This window comes from Puntigrus tetrazona, chromosome 15, assembly GCF_018831695.1.
Source record: "Puntigrus tetrazona isolate hp1 chromosome 15, ASM1883169v1, whole genome shotgun sequence".
In the NCBI taxonomy this organism is placed as follows: Eukaryota; Metazoa; Chordata; class Actinopteri; order Cypriniformes; family Cyprinidae; genus Puntigrus; species Puntigrus tetrazona.
In genome coordinates, this window is record NC_056713.1 from 10,418,583 (window position 1) to 10,441,298 (window position 22,716).

The following is a 22,716-nucleotide window of genomic DNA, read 5'->3' on the forward strand; positions in this document are numbered from 1 at the left end:
GCTAACATTCACCGAATGCGCGAATGTAGAAATAGCGAGTTCATTTTAAAATCACTAATAAATTTTTAATTTAGGGATTTACGAGACCCAAATGCAAAACGGAGACTTTTTAGACTGGCTTTGACAAAACGCACACTTTTTATTCTTTCGTTCATTTGCCGCGGGGTAACGTCTTTTGATTTCAAAACATGTCCAAACTTCAGAAAGCATTAACTTCAGAAACACCGATCATATAGATTTTCATGGGTGTTCTCAAGGTTCAAGAGCAGCCGAGGTCAGTCCTGTGGAACAATAGATCCAAAGCAGCTGAGAGTTTTAATATCGTGGAACTGTGTGTGGTGTTTAGATAGGAGAGTGACCATTTTTATTGGAACTCTGTCAAACAAAGATAAACCTCTTGAAGTTTAGTTCAGCGCATGAACGTTTTCCAGATTAATCAAGCTAAAAATAAATGCATGAAGAGTTTTCTGGATTAGTTGAGTACTGAACAAATTCGTTTAAGCTGTCATCGTGCATGCTTTTTAATTTTTTTTTCTCTGTATAGGTGTTGAGTGTAATCCTCAAATACGCGAGAGCTGAAATGCGAAGCTGTTCGTTTCAGCCAAAGACTCTTTTTACTGCAGCCGTGTGTGTGTGTGTCTGCATCGTGATGTAACAATCATATTTATTAGTACTTCATATGACCACATGGAAACCCATTTGCTCCCTTGCATCCAATCTTTTCAGTTGTGAAAATGCATTTGTCGTCAGTGGAAATTCACTTTGTTTTCACTAATGATGCCACATTCTTATTGCTTACAAAAAAAGAAGCAAAAATAATCATTGTTTAAAATGTTTTAAAATGCCTAAGCGTGTGTTCAGTTGTTGTCTTAATTGCTTTTTTTTCAATTTAAAATGTCATGTATACAGTATAATGTAAAGAAAATTATTTTGTAGTTTTATGTGTATTTAACTTTTTTTTGTTGTATATTGTTGTAATTGTATTTTAATATGTAATATAAATTATATGTATGTAAAATACAGTGTTTAGAGACTATTATTGCAGTATAGTAAGGTTATTTAGTGTGTGTGTGTGTGTATGTATGTATGTATGTATGTATGTATTTATATATTAAACATGATAGAAAAAATATGTGATGGTTATTATAATTAATACAACTAAAACGTAAAACATATTTCATACTTAAAGTAAATTTGAACTGAAAAAAAAATCTCAGGGATAACTGATCTTTATTTAAGTGACATTTATGTAGCATATTATTTAGCTATTAAATATATACGGAAGTATAAGATTTCATTTAATCTTGGCTGGAGAAGGTTTTTTTCTCAATACTGCGATTTCAATGCCAAGTTGGTGCTTGCTGCGTCTAATGTTATAATCCTAGCAGGGGGGAATTTCATTTGTTATGAAAATCACTCAGTTGGAAATATTTGCGTTGGAAACAGCTGACCACCACTGGTTTTAATTGACAGGGGATGTGCAGGCCTGGCAAAGACAAACAGTCTCATTTAATGCGACTGCTTGTGAAGGCAGATATTTTACGGTCTGTGTACACAAATTTTTTTTATCATTTATTTTCTTCAGTCCTGCTTTAAACAAATGCACTATACCAACGTTGATACCAGTACAGGCTCTAACCTTTGGCTCAACCTGACATGTGAAACAGTGGAGATGGTTGAGCTCCGTCGCACAATTGAAGAGGATTATCAGGCCCGAGTTCGTCAGGTTTTTTCCGGGGAAAGACTGAACAGTCGCCTCAGCAGAATTCCAGTGTCACTGAATGCTGTGGGATTGTCCATGACACTTCATCCGGCCTGTAGTGAGGAGATTAGCTGCCGTGACCAAATGACTTTTCAGCACAGTTTAAAGCTGATCATTAACATATACGCGATTCCTCAGAGCGGTTCATATCATTTCTGTATTTATTTGTGCACAGTTGATGGATGTATACATAGTATACAATGGATCCCAATAGAAAAACATAAGCGCCTTTTGCTGTATTAACATCAAAAGATGAGAAAACACGAATAAACAAGGAAGCACCTTTGGAATGAATGGGATGCTCTCAACGACAACATTTGGTTTACACAAGTTACAATGTATCTTCATAGATCCAGCAGAGAATACATCTAATACACGTACAATTAAACATACGCTTGATTTTTCATCTAAGAATCATGGTGACTTTACAGCTTAAATCGTAGTGGCTGTAGCAGCTGCATGAGTTTTATATTTCTTTTATTCCCTCTGTATACTGTGGAGATTGATTTAATGATATTGAAATCATATATTGTATAAAAAGTTTCTTTTGCACATCATTTGAAGTACTGAGGCCATATCAGCATCAGTGTCTTTTAGCAGAGAAAAAAATTATATATAAACTGGTATACTTATATAGCTGAAATGATGATGTTTCGTGCCATTAAGTATACTAATTTATTCATAGTATTTAACCGTTTTATCCCTTTGTGTACGGTACCATTTAATTAAACATTAACATTATTAATGTAAATATGTGTTTACAGTCTGTCCAAAACGAGTAGGTAAATTACTGATTACTTTCACTAAATCCAAACTAAAAGCCTACTTTTTGCATCTTTATCTTGTCTAAACTTATATGTTACCCCTAAATTCTGCTTCTTGCACCTTCAATGAACAGGAACGCTTTAATCTACTGACTATCTCAGCCCAATATACTGTACGAATACAAATGATCAATAGTGCATGGACCAAGTCGCCCTATTTTTGCATACAATATGCTTCACATTTAGATCAAATTATTCACATGTATTTAAAGTCTGAATACAAACTCAAACGCTGTCCGATATTATCACTTTATCTACAACCATATGTAGAGGAGATACTGTAAAAGCCTGCTTTTGTGACAGTTTTAATGCCAAGGCATACCGTTTTACAGCTTTGCGTAGTCTGTGTTATTTTGTTGCGTTAAAACACCCTGTCCTTTTCGAGGTAGGCGATAGCTGTACCTTACTGTAACATTGCAATGTTAAAAGACGTCATTTGAGACAACATTCTCATTATAAATGAGGCAACACAGGATGCACACATAAATCGATCGCTTTGGCTCCATAAAATTGGTCCCGGAACACACCGAATCATTCACTAGCAGGGTCGAACATTGCAAAAGTCCAGTTCCTGTGGCTTTCTTTTGCTTGAGCAGTGGTCTCTAGGTAAAAGCAGTCCGGTTTGAGTGATGCATCGCAGTGGGCGCCTCCTAAAGCCTTTCCCGCAGGTTTTAGAGCACGATGACCATTCGCCGATGCTCCATGTTGGGCAAGGGTCACCACACACCCTAATGGCACTGGGCTTTTGTGTGCCGTCACAATGTGTAGCCGTTTCCCCATCCTCATCCAAACACTGAATCAGTCTACTCTGAACTCCGTTCCCACAAGTAACCGAGCACTTGTTCCAGTCCGCCGCCACCCATTTATAAGATGGCATTTGATAGGCTGGCTTCTTCAGCTCCACTTTATTGCTATCTTCCAGCACACTGTTCTGCGTAGGCGTCCTCTCCTCCTTCTTTAGGACCTTGCCCTCTTTATTTCCCACATTCGTGTAGTAGGAGTAGCGCACTCGAGGAGGAGTCATTTTACCCACCGACAACAGCTCCACCGTGAGAGACTCTTTGAGAGGTCTGGAGGACTGCAGGGTCTCCACCGAGGTGCCCGTTCCACTGTAGCGCAGCAGACTTCCCTTTACGATAATGTCTTTTTCTACTGCTGAAACCACAAAGTTTCCATTCAGGAGATATTTGCCATGGATGTTCTTTACTGCTAAATAGTTGTCATCGTTAATCAGACCCCGGTAACCGCGCTGCCTTACGTCCACGTTCGCAGCTCCGACCGGTAGAATCACCACAAAGTTATATCCATTCCTGAAAAATTAGATCACAGAGTTGGACAATACTTAGAACTAAAGATTTGGCTTCTTTTTGATTTCATGAATTGGAATTTGAATTGAACCAGTGCCTCTGGTTGAACAACTGACGGCAAATGAACTATTTTGACTATGTATTTTATACTTTTTTGGACCTTGACATTAATTTACAGTCAATGGATGAAAACTGAGAGTCACAAGACTTCATCCAAAATATCATAAATTGTGTTCTAAAGACAAATCAAAACTTTTCATTCTTGCACTGGAGTAACCCTTTAAAGTGGAACTTACAATAAAAAAAACAAACAAACAACAAATGAACTGCACTAACGAAGCAATTACAGAAGAGTATGTTTTAATCAAAGCATACATAAGTGTGAACGCACCCTTAAATCACATTAACGCCAACTCCAATTCTGTTCGAATTCGAATGGCAAACAACCCTGAAGACATTGCTGCAGCTGATGCCAGTCCTTCAGATCTTGTAAAACCATAGACTCAGAGATAAAGCACTTACATGGGTTTTGTGAACATTCCAGAGACTTTCTTGCAGTTTTGGCTGTCTCCTCCACACACACCACATTTGTCAAACTTTATGTTGGAGCTCAGTTTGCCATCACAGCCAGCCTTAATGCATTTCCCCTGAACACAGACCGCTGAGGTATCAGGAGAACAAGGGGTCCCGTCCACCACCTGTCACACAGATAACATTCACTTTTCAAATTACCATAATTTAAAGGAGTTAAGTTAAACAATAGTAAAAACCATTAAAACCTAAGAAATAGACATTTACACTGAGGAATAACGATAAGAATGAAAACTATTTAAAGTATATGAAGTGTACAAGCCTTAAAATTCAAAGTATATACATTGCTGTGTATACATTTCCAGCATCGTTACTACAGTCGTCAGTTTACAGTATATAATATACACAAGCATGATTTGGTCTAATAAGTTGTCATGTGGACATGACTAGTACTGCACAGAATGTAGCATCACTCAACACATGGTTGTGTTGCAGCTAGTTATACACAGTTTTATCTGTGTATCTGACAGAAACTGATACACTATAGATTAAAGGTTGTTGAAACTGTGAGTGTTTCTGTCTTCCCATCTGTAGTGGAGGCCAAAATTAGCAGAACACTAATATTTTCTCCAGCTAAAGATTTAACTTTGTACATTTTACGTTGTATTGTGTCACTAGTTTAGATATTTAGTTTAATATCAGTTTAGATTTCCAAATGTTAATTTAGGCATAACCGACTTAATAACTGACATAAAACCTTTTTTAGCTGGCAAAAATACTACTGTGCTACTAGTGGCGTACCACTGAGTGATTGCGAGAAGCAGTCCTGCACTACATCTTTCCACACAGCCATATCTGAGAGATAAGCTCCCTCCATTACTCTTTAAAAGTATCTGGTTCACGAAAAGTGGATGTTATTCTTTCCATGAGATAAGAACGGCTCTTCTGAGCATGAAGCATGAATGTCTAACAACTTTGCAGTATTTAAGCATGTATTTTAATAATTATTTACCTTCTGTGCAAGCACATAAAAGTATCCGGTGCCGTTGGCTCGGCAGATGAGCTTGCATCTATCCCTAACAGACACCCCAGAGTATTTCGGGACCCAGACCACAGACGGGCTCAGTCTGTTAGTGTTCAGACTGATGCCATTGAATGCCTCACACTGCTCTTCTCGAAAGCTCTTTCCTGTCACCAACGAAAGGTCATCGTAAGCAGATTGACTAATGCTTATTGTTGAACACGTGACTGAAAGTCATGTGATTTACCTGAGTCTTTGCAGGGTTCTAAGTTGCAGGATCGATACTTCACTCTCAGTCCCTGGCAGTACTTTCCCCCGTTTTCAGGGAGAGGGTTGTTACAGTCCCTTTTGGCGAGCTGCACCCCTCCTCCACAAGTACGGGAACATGGCCCGTACGGACCCCACCGACCCCAATGTCCATCTACCTGCAGAAACAGTCAACATGGCTCAGAAACAGTTACATCCCTGCTGAGAAGAAGGGAAAACATCTTCAAAGCGATTTGCGTTTAAGTGTTTATTGGCAGCAAAAATTAGCATTTTGTCATGGATCCACAATAAAGCTATTTTTACTTCCAGTAAAAAGTATCTATGAATCCTTAAAACAATTTAACAAAACAATATTCATTTATTTGAGAAGCAACAATGGAATTTTTATATTTTATAAAGTACATTACACACCATGTATATAATATATAATAACAAATCAAGTATATATTTTAACATTAGTGTTCAAAATGTGTGGTCGGATAAGATTATATATACAGTATAATTCGTTTTGATTAATAAATACTCTGACAATGAACGTTCTGACTTCAGTCTTGTTTATTTTTGCTTGACCCTAATGCTTTTACATGTAGGAATAATTCCATTTTAATATATATTAACATAGAAAACATAGTTATCGTATTTCACATTATCACTGTTGTGTTTTTACTGTGTTTTCAATTAAATAAATGTAGACTTTGGTGACCAAAAACAACGTTCAAAATGAAAAACGTTCATTGTAGTGTACATTTTTAAAATCCAGAAATGATTGATGTGTGTCTAGTAAACAATACGAGAGCATTTGTCAGATGTAGTCGGATATATTTTAGTTAGCACGTGACTCACCTTGTTTTTGGTGATATTTTGCTTATCAGCACAGATCCCCCGATAGCACAGCTTGTTGGTGCCGCAGGTCGTACCGTCAGCCCAGGGAAAGTGGCGAGTCTGACACACCAGCTGTCCTTTAGCTTTCCCCGTGCACCACAGCTTAGAGCAGGCCTGCATGTACGGACAAGGCTTGGATCCTGAGCCGAAGGCCAGTTCACACTGCCGGCTGAGCGAGTAGCTGACACCTGGAGGGTCATTTGAAAGGGCCAGCAGCTTTTGGGGCTGATCCAGCAGACAGTCACCTGGACGAGAAAAGGTACTTCATAGAAATTATGCATTTTAGCTTTGGTGATTCGCGTAGCTGAGCTATGTAACTGTTGGACATTGCTGAGCCACACACGTCACAGCTGATTGCAGCAGAGCAGTCGAACTAACCGTGGCCGGCGTCCAGGAAGTCTGTGATGATGGCAGCGCTGCAGACAGACCAGGGCGTGTTGTGGTCAATCTGGATCAGAGTGGGAGACATCATATGGTTGTCCTTGAGCTTTCCAAATACCTCCTCACAAGCCTTCACATTGTCATGTGGCATACTGAACACGTGCCCTGGACGAGAGCCAAAGAAATAGTCACGCCATGTCAGTCTGTTTTCGTTTTCATATCTATCTGTTCATCTTTCCATCTATCCATCCATCATCTTTATGTACGTACATCGATTTATCCATCATTTCATTATTCTATGCATCTATCCATCTGTCTGTCCATCTACCCATCCATCCATCCATCCATTATTTATTATTATGATCATCACAATTTACAAAGAATTACTTATTTTTTAGCAAAATAAGCTAAAACAGCTGAGAAATATCTCACTTTTCTACAGTATTAAGAATCAGACTATACGTTAGATCGGATTCTTCTTTAAATAAAAAAAGTTAAAAAAAAACTATGCATAGTATTGTCATACTGTACTAAAACTAAAATTAAAAGATATCACATAGAGAGAAAATAATAATATAAGTGGATTTTTATGAATTGCTTTGATTACATAACCAATCTGTCTGTCTGACTGTCTGCAAAATGTATGCTGGCTAACAGATTCAAACATGCACAAAGAGTTTCATGGGTCTGTAAGGCTGGCACTGATGCACCAGCCCCAGTGAATCAACTGCTAATGTTTCCCCATCTGTTTTTTGTTAAACCTTTGTTTTAACAGGGATCATGAGATCTTGAATGCAGTTGTCATTGTTCTTCTAATTTCATAACGAAGCGTGACGGGATTTTTTTTCTTGAAACAGCTGGGACAACATTCACGTTTAAAGATCAAGGAATCCAAGACAGAATTACAGAAGTGAGAAGCCTCAAAATCCCATCACTCTAATGGATTCAACTTAATTACACCACAGATAGCGTCTCGGAGTGAATGCCGAGCAGACAAGAACCTTTAGTTCCTCTGTTTTGCTCACAAAAGCCAAACAAAGCTCTCACCAAGTTCATGTGCGGTGGTGAAGGCTGAGGGGAGGCCGTCGTCTTCGATCACTGAGCAGCTCCTCTTGGGATCGCACATGGTGCCTACATCAGCCATACCCAGAGTGTCGCACGTGGTGGCCCCACACAGGTCCTGTGAAGAGGATGATTATGGTGTGAAATCAGTGATGAATCACAATGCGACATAACAAGCATCAAATGTTTTAGGAGCGGTATGAAGACGATAGCCAGGGTTACAGTAGCCATCGTTGAATTCAGCTCTGTAATCCATGCTTCCCCAGTGATTAGGTCTGATCCAAAGTGTATGGTTGTAAACCGATTTGTCACATCAAAATACTTCCATTGTTATTATTTACTATCGTGTATTGACATAATGAGAAGCACAGGGCTGTGTGGAGCAGCGAGGGTGGCCAAGAATGCTTGTAAACAGCTGTGGTTACGACATTGTTAAGAGGACAGATGTCATCAAAGTGCAGCCACCTGGAGACTTCAGGGAGAACATTTGGAAAGGCTGAATACATTCCAATATTATATTGAGACAAATGTTTCAATTTTCTCATGCTGTGGGGCAGCCGATGGCCATGAGAAGATAACAGTTCAATTTTTACCATACCAAGCAGCAAAATAGAAGTTTGCTGTAATAAAGGCATGAGTTAATTTGGCTGAAATAGCAGGTGCAGTGCAGGTACCTTGGCATAATAACAGTGCAATGACAGCTGACTTGGATCACTTCTCAGCTTGAGTCAGTATTACACACATGACGTGTGCTTTCAGTTTTCTGGTGATGTAATGGCGCTTTTAAGTTTATATTGGAATCAAATGGCACCCGTGCATTTTCTTTCAGGGGCACTCCCCAGACTTAACTTTATTTCCTGAAAGGTTTTACTACTTTCTATCCAGATGGCACGGCATGTTTGTATAGAAGGCGTTTCAATTGTGGCAAAACTGTTGAAAGATTGTAATGTCAGAGATGACAGAAAGGAGAAATCTTTGTGTAAATATCTTGTAAATTATTTTTATTACGTAAATGACAAATGCCAAGTGGTGCAAACAAAGACAGAGACCTTGAATAAATGTGAGTGAAACTAAATTATTCAACATTTTTTGTTGATTTTTGTTTTCTTTTTATTTAATTTGTCAAATGACAGCAAAACGGCTTCCTGATTACACAAACTAAATAAATAAATAAATAAATATATATATATATATATATATATATATATATATATATATATATAATTTTTTTTTTTTTTTGGATTGATTAAAATCTGCAGACAAGCACAGCACCAAATATTTTACCTGAATCGTCACAAAACTGAACACTAATACTGAAATAGACAAAAAAATGTCCTTCATAGATTTGTATTGATTTGAATTGCAGTTCTATGTGTGTTTAAAATAACCTGGAAATAAAAAGTCATTGGCCCATATGAACATTCTTACCTGCTTCGTGAACAAAATAGCAGTATCCCAGTACTCTGGGTGTTTGTCGTTGATCTTGTTCAGCTTCTTCTGCCAGGTGCAGAAATTGCGCAGCGTTAGCGCCGCGTTACTGGACACTTTGGGTCCCTTTTCTGCCTCATTAATCACCATGAGCTTCACAACCACTATACTGATGGCGTTCAAGATACTGGGGTGTTTGTACAGCTTTGCAGTGACTGACATGAGAGTCAAAAGGTAATGCTTCAGGTCGTCTCCGTGGAATTTCGCCATCGACTCATCAGCTACGACCAGGACCTCCACGTACCTCGGTATGGAGGCGAATCTTTTCGACCTGCTCATGCTTTTCAGCAAAGTTTCTGTCAAGTTCCTTGTGTGTCCCTTGATATGTTTGTACTTTTCCAGCGACTCCACAACGCCCTGGTTATAACCAGATGCGACCCCGCACCTAGATGTTGAGCCCGGCGCGTGAAGATGTCTTCTCCTGCGGACGACGTGCGTTTTATCAGCACCATCCGACACCATCCCTGGCGCTGTGGTCGACCTGCGCTCTATGAGGTACTCCATCCCGTCGTAAGAAAACGCTCCTCGGACGCCTCCACAGAGACTGAGAGCTGCGTACGAACTACTGTCTGCGTTAACATCACCGGAGTAAAAGCATCTTCTAAAATCACCTCCTAAAAAAGCACTTGATGTTGTGTCATGCTGAAACGTGCCGCCGGGAGCCAGAAAGCTGGAGTCGGGCAGAAGATTGAGATAGAATTCCCGATTAAAAGCGTTTATTCTGTAAACGACAAGTTCTTTGCTCAGTTTGTCATGATTTGGGACTTTTTCACGGTCAAGTCGAACAGGTTCACAAAAATCAGTTTCCATGCAGAGGTATATTTTCGTTGAAAACAGCATGTGCGAGAGACAAAACAAAACTACGGGGAAGAGCGACATCGTCGCTGGCGGTGATTTTAGATGTCCTTCAGAGCGTAATTCACACCGTTTATGCTCCGTGCGTCCGTCGTGAGAATTAAGCTTTGCTACGGTCCCCATCCATCGCCCTGGTGTTGCTCTCTGTGATACCACCTCTCTCTTTTTTACTCTTTTGCGTCATATGTAAACATTGCAGATCGTAATAAGAGTTTTGGGGAAGTTCAGATGAGAGCTCATCGTTCATGTTGAACACTGCAGACACTTCTGGCTCTCTAAATAGGAGCAGCATCAAGCCAGCCGCGCTTCAGAGGTTACCTCCCACTCTGATAATGCTTGTGTCATTTGTAGAGGTGTGGAACAATTGGCAAACAATTTTCAATTTTCAATACAATTATAACAGCTTTCATAAAACGTTCTGTAAAATCAAATGCGTGTTTGTTGCAGTTCCAGTTAAATACATAATCCTAACAATTTTGATGATTTTACTTCATGAGACAAGGGAACGTTCATTTTTAAAGTTTTCCGATCATTTGTAACTTTCTCAAAATGTTAGTAGACCTGCAAAATAAGTTTATTGTCGAATCACTTATGGAACTTCTTTTCTGCGAAGTTTTAGATGGATGTTTCCTGTAACGTTTGCAAAAAAATAAAACTTGAAAATAAATAAACTTTTTGAAAGTAAATCATCCCTAAAGCCATGCATCAGTTAAGTTTGGTTCACCTTCAGTTGGCCCGCAATGACTTGCATAGAGGGTTTTTTTATGCTTAAAACTTAAAGGTTGTGTAAACTTAAAAATAAAGGTTGTGTAGAATCAGGGGCCTGTTTACCAAAACTTAAATAACTGGGTATTTAAGTTAGTCTGACTTATTTTGAACCAAATCAACTGACAATAAATCAGACTAACTGAAATAAACCTGGCTTATTTGGTTTTATGAAACAAGAATAAGAACATCATACAGAGATTATCATAAAGATACATCGTCATTCATTTAACATATATAATATTGCACTGTTTGAATAGCCTACATGTTTTAATAAGTTGCACTTATTGTTTATTTCCATTTGACATGTAAACGAAAATGTAAACGAATGTCCTCAATGCATCTCCAAAGAAATGCCACCTATTAAACAAAAATATTCTCATTGTAAATCTGCACCTGAGCATGTGCAGCCCTTAATGATCATATATCGCCTTGAGTGATGGTTTGCCATCAGAATCCATATAACTCAGTTCCAGCAATGACCGATTTCATTATTTGCACACTAGGCTCTGCAAGTTTATCTACTGCTGGATGCTATAGCTTAGCAAGCCCTTCATATTTTCCACAACCCCCTCTTTATCAGCTGAGCTCCACACATGTGCTCATGACAGGGCCCTGAAAGCTCTTTGGAAGCAACACAAACAGTAGATGACTGACCATGATGACACCTACTGTGAACTATTGCATGAACTGCCAGATGATTCACATCTGGGAACGCTGCAGCTTCTTTGCCCTTGACCACGGTGAAACATGTCACATGAGATGTAGAGATACTATGGATACTGGGATAGCTCCATCCGCTTGCTGTTTTAAGAATGCGGATCTTTATATTTATGACCATCACTGCTGACCTAAATGTCAAACTCTGTATAACATCGCTTCTGGGGTTATAGAGAATGGAAGTTCGCTATGTGCTATAAATCAGTGGATATCTTTGTATCTTTTGTGTGCGTACTGGCTGTGAACCGTACAGATTATTTAGATTAGCTGCTGTGATTAAACGTAAATGTTCAAGATTGTTTACTATAATCTTCTGGGTGGAGTTCACTGCCAACAAATGTATAACTGAGTGAAAATGTTTTACTGCTATAGCTAATGTAACAATATAGTGATTATATTATGCATTAGTAACACTGAGGAACAGTCATGGGCCTACAATAATGCATAATCTTATAGTTTTAAACAATATTTTATGTAAAATCTGCATATTTAGGTACAAATGGTTCAAATATTGTAGTGTGTTTATTTCTACCCCATCTATATCATCGTCGCCCTCTGGTGTCAGAGCCAGAGAATATCCATTAACTGCATGAAACTGTACAAATCACGAGGAAAATATGAATGAAGAGAACTTGTTCTTGTGTGCACATTCATATACAATGTCTTACTGCCACCTTGTGGGGAATGAACATTATGTTGCCTCTCTTAATGTATGCTATATCATTGTATTATCAAGCAGTAGCCTAAATAACGCTTTTTTCCAATTTGAATAAAAGCTACTACGTCCCATTGAACAAGGAGCTTTCTAGATTGCTCAATGGTGATTAAAAAAGAAACAAACAAACAAAAAAAACATGCATATGCACAAGAGAGTTTATAAATGAAATATATGACCAAATATTAGACTTTTTGAAGGAACATACGTATTTTAAACCATGTTACTTTAAAGCTAAAAATGCACTACTAATAACTGCTCGGTCGACAAACTGTTGCTATTTAGAAAGGGCTGTGCTTCTCAGTTTTCATTGGGCAAACCCGATCCAGAGGTTTTTCATGAGCGCACAGTGGGAGGAGAGACTGCAGCAGCGCTGGATATCAAAAATAAACCTCTCATTTCTCAGAAAGTATAAATACCAGCGCCTCGATCCAGAGACAGTCCGGTGGACTTAAGAGCTCACGAACTTGGCTCCGTTTTAGCTTTAATTCAGTCGCACCTAGGTTGCATTCAATAGCCTATTTTATCCACTTTCTTTTAAAGCAGGCAATGAAGGCATGTTGATTCTAACTATAAATATTTATGATCTCAGAAAAGAGTTTATAACTGTAATTTTAACTAGCAGATTAATCAATTAGGCATTCCTTATTTCTTTTTTTTTTTGGAATTGCGGCAGTACAATAAAATGTTGTCGTGTTTAGTCGCACCTTTATTATTTGTCTGCCTCCTCGCTGAAACATCTTCTCGCTCGTTTGAGGCTGAGGAGACTGTACCTGTCCGGCTGACTGGAAGGACCCCGGGACGAGTGGCCAGGAGGAGCGAAGAACAGCCCAGCTTCAGACTCACGGCTTTCGGCAGGACGTTCACGCTTAGTTTGACACCGGACAGCGCCTTTATATCGCCAGCACTGAAGGTTTATCGAATCAGAGCCAAGCCACAAGAGCCCCCTAGCAAGCTGACAGAGTTTTATAAGTCCTTGAATCAAACCGAAGAGACCGGAGCAGAATTATTAAAAGGTTGTTTTTACACCGGCGCGGTTGACTCCGACGAGGACTCTGTTGTGTCTGTCAGTTTATGTCATGGGATTTTGGGATCATTTATCACAGATGGTAAAGAATACCTAATCGAACCAAAGGTTCTCGGCTCGGGAACATCTGGAAAGTTAAGCGAGCAGCTGCATGTCATTAAAAGAAGACGTTTTACAAAGTCTCCGCGCGCCTCCAAACCGCTGTCAGATATCGGAGATGATGATCAGGACTCGATGTCTAGACGCAGGCGCTTTGTCTCTACTCCCAGGTTTATTGAGACTTTGGTGGTCGGCGACGCTTCTCTCACACATTTCTATGGAGACGAGATCAAGGTAGGGGCTCACGAGTGTACGTTTGAAGGTGTGTTTTATCTGTCCACCTTTTGACAGATGAAAAAGTTGTTTCAGAACATGATAGCTGGTCTGAGCTGTGCATGATGATCTAAGCTTGTCATTTTGACTAGCTGTCATCTTCTAAAAACCAGCCTGACTGCTAGCTATAAGGCTACCAGTGTCTTTTACATATAATAAAGTTCTATATAGCTCAAATTGCTGATATAACAGGCCTACCTTTTTATTTTTTTACTTGCAGATTGTCTTAGCCGGTTTAAGATGGTCTCCCAGCAGGGTCAAGCTGACTACGCTTGGAGACCAGTTAAGACATGCAAGCCATTTTAGGTTTAAAAATGCCAGTTATAGGCTGCACCCTTTTAAGTCAAATGCATATTCTAAATTCAAAGGAAGGGTAAAACTTTTTTACAGTAAGATCTACCTTAAGGGACCTATTAAATCGTGCATACCGTAGACTGCAGAAGAGTGAGTCATAGTTCATATGAATTGTACTGTACTGATCTTCACACCCACATACGATCCACCGCCCCCCCTGAAATTCTCCTTCATCGAGTCATCGAAAACAAATGATTGGAAAAGACTAGAGTGCAAAAAAATGCACTGTCCGGTTCGGGATCGTGAGGCAGATAGCAATCCAGATGTTGATACTGGGATCCAAATCTCCAAATTTGCAGATGGAAACACAATGCCTCATGAAGCAACCAATGTCAGTGCGGACCACCAGCTGCTCCTAATGTTGACGTCAGGGCTTCCAGACAAACAAACCACATATTTGTGTAGAGTCGACAGAAAAAACATCTAGAAGAATCTGTAGTCTTTGGCTGCAGCAGCTAAAACGATTGTCATTTAAAGATTACTAAATGGAATGTAGATTATGAGTATCAATGCAGATGATTATACAGAAAGGGTTTTTTTAGCATGCATTGTCTGATTTCGTGTGAAAAGCCTGGAGATTTCACTTTCCACAATAACCTTGGAGCCTGTAGAGTAAAAGCTGTTCCTTTCCAGCAGTTCTGAGCCGTCCTGCCAAGATGTCATGCATTTACACTCAACATTCTGCTGCACGGTTGGCGAATAGCAAGCCTTTGGTTTTCTCTCTTTAGCACTACATGCTGACCTTGATGTCAGTGGCTGCTCAGATTTACAAGCATCCCAGCATTAAGAACTCTATCAACATAGTGCTTGTGAAGATGCTGATCGTGGAGGACGAAGAGGTTGGGCCGTCCATCTCCAGCAATGGAGGCGTCGCTCTGCGCAACTTTTGTGCCTGGCAACAGCTCTTCAACCCGCCCAGCCACAGGCATCCGGAGCACTTCGATACAGCCATACTTTTTACTAGAGAGGTGAGCAGTGATTTATTATATATTTCAGAGTCAGGTGTCATCTATTTATGGGATCATGATGAAGTTAGAGCCTTGCCGGTAGATGAATTTAGAACAGTCGTCCCTTGTAAAAAAATTCAAATAAAAAAACATTAACATATACATTTACAGAGAAATGAACATACACTTATTCACAATTATTATTGCAAATATTTACAATTAAATAAAATGATTTCAAGTTTTACATTTATACTATACATTTCTACTAAATGCACTTGTTTAAACTTATGAGTGCTTTTTGACTAACTTAAGTAGAACCTAAGTACATATTTATATGTCATTTCTTAATAACTTGTGGTTGACCTTTTGAAAATTGCTTGTCGCTCGTTACTAGGGCAGACATTATGGCAATATTAAAAACGAAGTTAAAAATAGTAGCAGACTGTCTACAGACAGCAGTTCCGCTGAAAGGTGAACATATGTGAGACTGACTCTCAGACTCCGCCAAAGCCAGATGTGTCTTGAATCATGTGTGTTTTGCGGTCTCCTGCTTTGGAAACATTTGTCTCCATCTCGGATCTCTGGGCAAAAGACGGAAAAGACTCCAGGCATGTTTTTGAGATACAGTTCAGACGTCACATAGTAACATTTTCTCACTTCATAGGTCTGCTGCCTGCCAAAACTATTTATTTGCTTGGCTTTATGATGGAAACACTGGCAAATATGTTTTTGCTCTTACTATTAACCACAGACCTGGAACTGCAATAAGAATTAAAAAATTTTTGTATCCTAAACTGCTTTTTAGGACATCTGTGGACATCAGAGCTGTGACACGCTGGGTGTAGCTGATGTTGGAACCATGTGTGACACCAAAAGGAGTTGTTCTGTTATTGAAGACAACGGCCTTCAGGCTGCTTACACAACTGCACACGAGCTAGGTCTGGATGTCCTCTGATGAACTCACCCTTAGCAAAAACTTGATTTGACCATCAATAATATCATGATTTTGTTCCTGTTTTAGGCCATGTTTTGAGCATGCCTCATGATGACACTAAGAACTGTGAGCAGCTTTTTGGACATCTAGATGAACACCATATCATGGCCCCTGTATTCACTCAACTCAGCAAAACCTTGCCTTGGTCTCCTTGCAGTGCTTTGCACGTCACAGAGTTTTTCGACAACGGACATGGTATGTGCACCCTTCATCTTTATTTATTACTTTATAGTAATAATATATTCAGGTTTTAAAATTTTGCATGATGCATCTTTTCCAAAAACCTATCAATTAATAATTCATGATTTTCTTGATTTTCTTTCATTTGATGGTTACATTTAATTACATCAGGGTGAATATATATATATATATACTTAGCAACTGCCAAGGTGCCATTTTCATTCAGTCTAACAATCTACTAAAATAACTTTCTTTGTCTTATTTGTTGTTGACCCTGCTTCAGTAAGTGGAAGAGTTTGAAACAGTACAGGGAACTTATTCCTGTGAATGCTATTAAAAAGTCAGCTTACTTTATGCTCCGAGTGTCGGGGTTCCCCTTGTTTGTAGTAAAACACTTTTACATCACGCCTTGCATGTAATTAGTAGATTCTTTTTTCCCCCTTCTTTTCCATTGAGTCAGAAAGAATGCATTCCTGTCACTTCGCTCCAAGTCATAAAACAGGAATGTAACAAATGTTTTCTTTCCACCGGGCCACGTCTCTGTTGTATCGGTCTCGCACATTTCCTTTTTTAACCGCTGTGTCATTTGAAGTGGGCAGTGGCCCATGTTCCCCACGTGCATTCGTGCTCACTCGTGTTCCTCGTCGCGCTCACTCCCCCAGATGTGCATTCCTGCAAGATTCCCTAAATGTCAGCTCCAGGAGCCCAATGTTCCTACTGTTACACAGTCCTTTGATTTCATGATTTACTACACACTAACTCTTCCTCTGGATAATAACAGGAGACTGTTTACTGGACATCCCTGAGACGATAGTGGCTTTACCCACTGAGCTGCCAGGCGTAACGTACAGCCTGGACCGCCAGTGCCAACAGATATTTGGAGAGGAGTTTTCACATTGTCCCAACACCTCAGCCAGCGAGGTGTGCGGACAGCTCTGGTGTCAGCAAGAAGGTCAGTCTGTGTGCACGACCAGGAATGGGAGTCTTCCCTGGGCAGATGGCACAAGCTGTGGCCCCAACAGGACCTGCATGAACAGCGTATGCATGTCCTCTGAGGAAGTCATGAGGCCTAAGGTATTTGAAGCTTGATTTCTAGCCTTTCATTTAATCAAATTACTTAACTGTCTATGCCCAACTAACTGCACCTTTTAGGTATGAAAATATATAAGGCCGGGACACACCAAGCTTACTTTTGCGGTGTTGTCGCCTCACGTCGCCCCTTAATTTTAAGTGGCTCACGTTGTTATGATAATATTCACATATTGGAATGCTTGGGTAAGATCATATAACATTAGAACAGTCTTCTGTTTGTGCCGCCTTCTTGTAGCTACTCATTTTCATCACTTTCGCTTTAATTCTCTGGCACCGAGTCATTCTCAAAACTAGACATCCAGTTGAAATTCTCACTTTCCCCGACGGTCAGTGTTGCCAGATTGGACGGGTTTGAATTTGATTGTGCCGGAAAATATTGTCTTAGGCAGGTGCACAAAATTTTGGATGGTTTTGGGTCAGTTTTTCAAACATATAAGTTGTTATTTGGCAATATGCAGATAATTGGTATACACAAGCCCAAGTGTGCAAAGATTATAAACTATAAGACTATAGATCTTTTTTTCTCAAAATTACCCATTATGCTTTGCTTGTGCACGTGGGGACGGTGCTCCGAACTTCCGATTCACGATGTATACTTATATATCTATGGTTACATGTAAAAAAACCCAAAAATCATCAGAATGTACTTTAGTTCAATTGCGGAACACACCATTTTAACTTTAAGTCCAACCGAAGTAGTGTCATTACTTCAGAGTCTTTTTGCAGTCATAAAAAGTTTAATGAATTAGAAGATGACCTGAAGCAATTCGAGGAGCTGCATTGAAAACAGATGAGCAAACAACTATGTAAACGGATCCCGAACGGGGCGAAGTACACAAGATTTTGTGCACAGAATGCTACACATTTTAACAGATTATTTTATGTCATGACATGCCGGTCATGACAGGTTTTTTGGTACGCAAAACAAGTATTTTAAAGGAATTACTTAGCTTATTACTGTTACTGTGGCAGTCACTCCCCGCTATGGCGCCCTCCATGGAGAAGCGATGAAAAGGTCTATAGAATACCCAAGACGTGTCACTCGTATAGTTTTGAATGGGGAAAAATGCAATGCTTAAAATGATCAATCACAAGAAGCCCCGTCTTCTAAATAAAAATATAACCCAATCAATCAGTCAGTCATAAAAACACATACTGCAAACGGATTGGTACTGATGTTAGCTTTGCTTCCGCACAGACACGAGTGACAGATTTTTAGCGCAATAACGGATCTGATTTAGCAAGTAAACTCTATAGGTAAGAATGGTTTGTAAAATTATATTTATAGAATTTTATCATCATATCATCAAAATAGATCTTATCAACCTTGATTTACATTCTATAACATTTAGACAGTTTTAGGCAGGTATTTGTGAATTTTGGGCTGGAAATTGTCCATCCTATCTGGCAACACTGCTGACGGTCCTGACACCGATTCAACATGCTTGAATGAGGCCAACTTGAGCCTGATGTGAACCTGCGAGTGGAAGACACCGAACAAACTATTTCAACCTCCGTTCGCCATCGTCCCAATGCGTGTCCCAGCCTTTAGGTAAAAAATATGCATCCTGTTAGAATAAAAAAAGGTACAAAGGTGTATAGCTTTGTCCCCTTTTTATCTGAGAGTGCATTTGGTTGGGTAATGCTAGTACTACTGAAATCACACACTTCAGGAGTGCTTGTGGTTGTTGTGGTTTAGCCGGCTGTTGATGGAGGCTGGGGCGAGTGGGGAACATGGCAGCCATGTTCCAGATCATGTGGAGGTGGAGTGATGTTCTCCTACCGAGAGTGCACCCATCCATCTCCTCAAAACGGTGGAAAATACTGTTTGGGCCAGAGAGTGAAGTATCAGTCCTGCAACAAACAGACCTGTGAGAATAACCAAGGTGGGTTGTTCTCCCCAGTAAATTTTGTTAGCGATCCGTCTTTTCATTATAAAATATAGCAATTTTTTGTTATTGCAGGAAAAAGTTTCAGAGAGGAACAATGTGAGAAGTACAACAATCCAAATCACTTTGATGTTCATGGAAACGTGAAGAAGTGGATACCAAAATACGCTGGAGTGTCGTTACGGGATAGGTGTAAACTCTTTTGCAGAGCAAGAGGCAGCAGTGAATTCAGAGTTTTTGCAGCTAAAGTAAGTCACAATTTAAGATTTACAGAAGACACTTTCATTTAAGCGACTTACTCTGCGTTCGAGTCATACATTTACCAGTTCTTCTGGTAATCATGCTGTTCTGTTTGAGCTACATGGATAAAAGTTCACTTTGAAAAACTCTTAAGTATAACCATTGCTTCAATCTTATAGGTAATTGATGGAACCCTGTGTGGTCCAGACACCACATCATTTTGTGTGCAAGGCCAGTGTATCAAAGCCGGTTGTGACCTGGAGATCGATTCTAGTAAGAAGCTGGACAAATGTGGTGTGTGTGGAGGGAATGGCCAGAGCTGCAGGATGATATCTGGCTCGTTCAATAAAGTCGTGTAAGAATATCTCTCTGCTATTTTTAATGTGCACTGTCTTGTGAAAGTTTGTTCGGTCGGGCCACAGTAATAGAGTGCATATGCTGTTGACCATATTGTCAGATGTGTTGGTTTCAGAAGTATTTTCAATTCTATTTTCTAATAGGAATTAAAAAAAAAAGTCTTTATTAAGGCATAATGAGCCATTAACCAAGCCAGCTATAAAGGTGAATTGCAACCGTATCGCAAAAGTATAAGATTGATAGCAAATGGCATAATCAAATTAAAACAAAGCTAAATATAAAATGTTACATTTATTGCAAAATATTTATATATACACAAATATTTAAGTATTTTGAGACCTAGGGAGACTTGATTGGATAATTTGTAGTGTTTGATGTGTGAGGGAACATTTTTCTTAACATTTATCTCAGACTGACATTATTTTAAATCAGTAATGTTCTCTTTTTTTGCTTTTGTACATTGAAATAAATTTGAATTACCAAATGAAATTATGTTAACTTGGAATGGGAAACTTTTTTTTGTTCATAACCATGGGTTTTGTTTGCAGTTAAAAGGTTATTTTACAAATAAGTTGAAACAATGCACACAGATTACTTTAACAAATTCTGAGCTCTTAACAATTCTTCTTTAACGTTACTGTTGAAAATCAGTTTCCCTAAGGAAAACATAAATGTTTTTTTCCAGAATCTGATTGTTGCTCTTTATTTCTTTCCCATTTCTTTAGCCATGGATATAGAGACATTGTAACAATTCCAAGTGGAGCCACTAACATTAACATCAAACAGCAGAGCCATGGAAGTATACCACACGATGGACATTACCTGGCTGTACGGAGAGAAAATGGTGATTATATATTGAATGGCAACTTCTCTGTATCCACAGTGGAGCAGTATATTCCAGTGCTGGGGGCTGTGCTAAAATACAGTGGCTCATCCACCACACTGGAGAGACTTCAGAGCTTCCGCCAGCTACAGGAACCAGTCACCATACAACTGCTCTCCACCGCCGGGGAATCCATCCCACCAAAGGTCAAATACACCTTCTACATCCCCAAAACCATGTCTTTTAGCAAACCCAAAGACAAAAAGATTGCTGGCAAGCTCATTCATCCTTTTGGAGTGCCACAGTGGGTCTCAGGCGAGTGGTCTGAATGCTCCAAAACGTGTGGTTCAGGATGGACCAGGAGAAATGTGGAATGTAAAGACAACGCTGGCTTCTATTCAAACCATTGCAATAAAGTTCTCAGACCCTCTGATATCAGGCCCTGCGCAGACCTACCGTGTCCCATATGGCAAATTGGGCCTTGGTCTTCATGCTCACAAACTTGTGGCCTTGGGGAACGCCAGCGAAGGATTCTCTGCATTGATTACGCTGGAAAGATTGTAGAACCAGAGAACTGTGATCCTGCCAAGATGCCGGAATCAATGTCTGAAAAGTGTTTCTACCAAGAGTGTTGAGGGCATCACACAGGCTTTCAAATTATTCAGAGGTGATAAGACATCCTTGTGAAAGAATATAAAGATTTTCAATTGACCTTGCTTCAGATTGGAGTAGGAAAAATTCATGCTTTAGATGGAAAATTGGTTAAGCTTTTATGAATGTTGCACGGACTGATCACTTGGGCTTTGGTTTTCCAGATATATATTTATAACCACTATTGAAGTTTGATCCAATAGATATCTACCTCAGCAAGCAAAGCTTAATTGCAGTTTCCCTAACTTCTGTCTCCTATAATTGCTTTCTTAGAGCATTCCACATATAATTTTTCAAGTATGTCATATTTAATGATTCTTAATAATACAAAACACACAGATTGTCAAAGACTTATCATTTATAAAAGGCTGACATTATTTTAAATTGGTTCCATTTGTATGTATATTTTAAATGGTTTAAAAGGTTTTGAAATAAATTTGGAATTACAAAAATATTTGAACTTGGAATGGGAAAATCTTACTAGGAACTTGCTAAGCCACTACGAAGGTGCTATCATTCTTTTTTTTTATCGATTTACTTTATGATTGGCTGAATAATTCAGATCTTTATTTATAAACCTTGCATTTATCAGTGTCTTATTTTCACTTTAAGAGTTAAAGCATATTAAAAACACTTGATAAAGCATGATCATATGAATCTATTAGAGCTATTTTTGTGTATATTTAAAACCGTATCAGAGGTAAGCGGCGGTTGAGCCTAATTTATATTCTGAAAGGTAAGTGTTAGATCTAGCTTTTAAAAATTCCTCAACAATAATATTTGTGTCTATGCAGAGGGTTGTATAACGTACTATTTACTATCGCTGTTCTTTGTATTAAACACTGTTTTATTTGTGAATTGCTATGTAAATGAAAACCTGTTTAGAAACATCAGTCCTTCCGGGGTTTTCATACTTCATAAATGGATATATCTGAAATCTTGAAAGAACTGTGTAGATGTGAATGACTTTGAGAAAAAACAGTACAGCATGAAACTAAGCTGAGAAATAGTTAATGCTCCTTTCAAACGATTGTTCATGAATGTTAATATGGTATTGACCATTCCAGTTGTATACATTAGTCATATTAGTCATATTAAAAATGCGACAACACATATTATCCCTTCAGTGAAGGATTGTACTTTGTTAATTCTTCATTGTAAAGCTATTTATTTTTGTACGTTTTATATTGTATAAAATTGATACAAATTA

General features: G+C 39.0%; 2 protein-coding genes across 2 annotated transcripts; one reads left to right on the forward strand and one right to left on the reverse strand.

Annotated features, from left to right (window-relative positions):
* Positions 1–1,671: 1,671 nt before the first annotated feature.
* LOC122358984 (A disintegrin and metalloproteinase with thrombospondin motifs 15) lies at positions 1,672–11,021 on the reverse strand. Its single transcript, XM_043259008.1, has 8 exons — positions 9,466–11,021; positions 8,023–8,155; positions 6,973–7,140; positions 6,556–6,839; positions 5,693–5,870; positions 5,437–5,612; positions 4,416–4,591; positions 1,672–3,896 (listed from the first exon to the last, which is right to left on the reverse strand). The coding sequence occupies exons 1-8, from the start codon at positions 10,501–10,503 to the stop codon at positions 3,125–3,127; spliced, it is 2,925 nt and encodes a 974-aa protein (XP_043114943.1). The 5' UTR covers positions 10,504–11,021; the 3' UTR covers positions 1,672–3,124.
* Positions 11,022–12,982: 1,961 nt separating this feature from the next.
* On the forward strand, positions 12,983–22,716 carry LOC122358985 (A disintegrin and metalloproteinase with thrombospondin motifs 8). The gene is made up of 9 exons (XM_043259009.1): positions 12,983–13,940; positions 15,062–15,301; positions 16,086–16,218; positions 16,302–16,469; positions 17,236–17,528; positions 19,246–19,432; positions 19,511–19,683; positions 19,855–20,030; positions 20,758–22,716. Exons 1-9 carry the CDS (start codon positions 13,266–13,268, stop codon positions 21,488–21,490), a joined length of 2,778 nt encoding a protein of 925 aa, XP_043114944.1. The 5' UTR covers positions 12,983–13,265; the 3' UTR covers positions 21,491–22,716.